This window comes from Penaeus monodon, chromosome 20 (assembly GCF_015228065.2).
Source record: "Penaeus monodon isolate SGIC_2016 chromosome 20, NSTDA_Pmon_1, whole genome shotgun sequence".
NCBI lineage: Eukaryota > Metazoa > Arthropoda > Malacostraca > Decapoda > Penaeidae > Penaeus > Penaeus monodon.
In genome coordinates, this window is record NC_051405.1 from 14938302 (window position 1) to 14939634 (window position 1333).

General features: G+C 62.1%; 1 protein-coding gene across 1 annotated transcript in view; it reads right to left on the reverse strand.

Annotated features, from left to right (window-relative positions):
* The window catches only part of LOC119585654 (protein O-mannosyl-transferase Tmtc3-like), a gene marked incomplete at both ends in the record, with an annotated part of 116247 nt that overhangs the window by 9538 nt on the left and 105376 nt on the right, over window positions 1–1333 (reverse strand). Inside the window, 1 exon segment of the mRNA XM_037934330.1 lies at window positions 681–898. Within this exon segment, the coding sequence (XP_037790258.1) occupies window positions 681–898 (218 nt within the window).

Sequence of the window (1333 nt, forward strand, 5' to 3'; positions counted from 1 at the left end):
CCTCCGCCGGGCCGCAGGATCATTAACAGCGGGGCGGCGGGCCGAGAATTTCAATGGCACCTGCCGCGGATGCATTATTCAGCGGGCTCCTCGGCCCCGACTCCGATTTGATTAAGACTCGGACTTGGCCCGTGACCGGCAAGGCAATGCAATTTGCAGATTGGGCGGCCGGACCGCGGGCCGGGAATCCAGGTCGGAGCTCGTCGGCCCCGCCCGCCGCCCGCATATAAATGGCCGGCATGATACACCGCGACACTGATGGCAGCTCACCGCCGCGCGGCCCTGGCAACACAGACCGCAACCTGCTGTTGCTCCTGCATCGCTCGGGGATACGGGGCGGCGGAAGCGCTGCCTCCGCCCTCAGTTCCCGCCGTGCTCTCCTGCGCGCCAGCTCCTGCAGTCAACTGCATGCTGCACTGACGCTCACGCCTACAATTTGTTGCAGGGCGACCCTCGCAGCCTTCCGTCCACCCCCTCGCCCTTTCGACAGGCATCAGCATTTACCTAATGTAAATAAACACTAATCGCCGCCCATGACCAGCTTTGCTCCTAATCCTTACAAATGAGTGGATTGCAGTGAGACAGCCCTTAATCCAACCCCCCCCCCCCCCGCCGGTGCCCAGGGGAGCCGCGCGAACCACCTGCGCGACTCACGCGAGGGACGGGCAGGAGGGACTCACCTGTTCATCTTGATGAGGATGTCGCCGCGGTTGATGTAGGCCTGCGTGTAGTCCGCCCGCATGCTGATGGCCTGGCGGTAGAGGGCGTCCGCCTCCTCCAGGCGCGTCTGGTTGCGGGCGATGAGGTTGGCCAGGTTGAGGAACACGTTCAGGTGGTTGGGGGCGATGCGCGCCTGGTAGCTCTCCCCGGGCTTGGCTTTGGGCAGCAGCGACTTGGCCTGCGCGCAAGAACATACCGTTAGAGCACATCTGGAACGAACAGCGGGATCATGAACAATAACAGCGACTTCCTCTCCTCGCTCCGTCTCCTCCAGCCTGAGAACCTTCCCTCCGCACGCGCGAGTCGGAGGGAGAACCTGTTGCACCTGCAACGGCGCCACCTGCATGCACCTACTCTATTTCACACTCATCGCTGGCCTTTCCCCGTGCCGTCTGCAAGCCTTTCATCCTACACGCAGGCGACTTCAAGCGGGCTTTAATTCGCCCAGCCTTCGCTCACCAACTTCTTGCTGCTCTCAGGAGCGAAGGGAACTTCCCCACTGACCTTTCAGCCTGCGTGCGCTCCCGGCCTGCTCGGCTCACTCACGGGGAACCGACGCTTGGCTTCAGGGCAGGGAAGAGCTGGATATTTGCTATCTAAAGCATCAATTTGT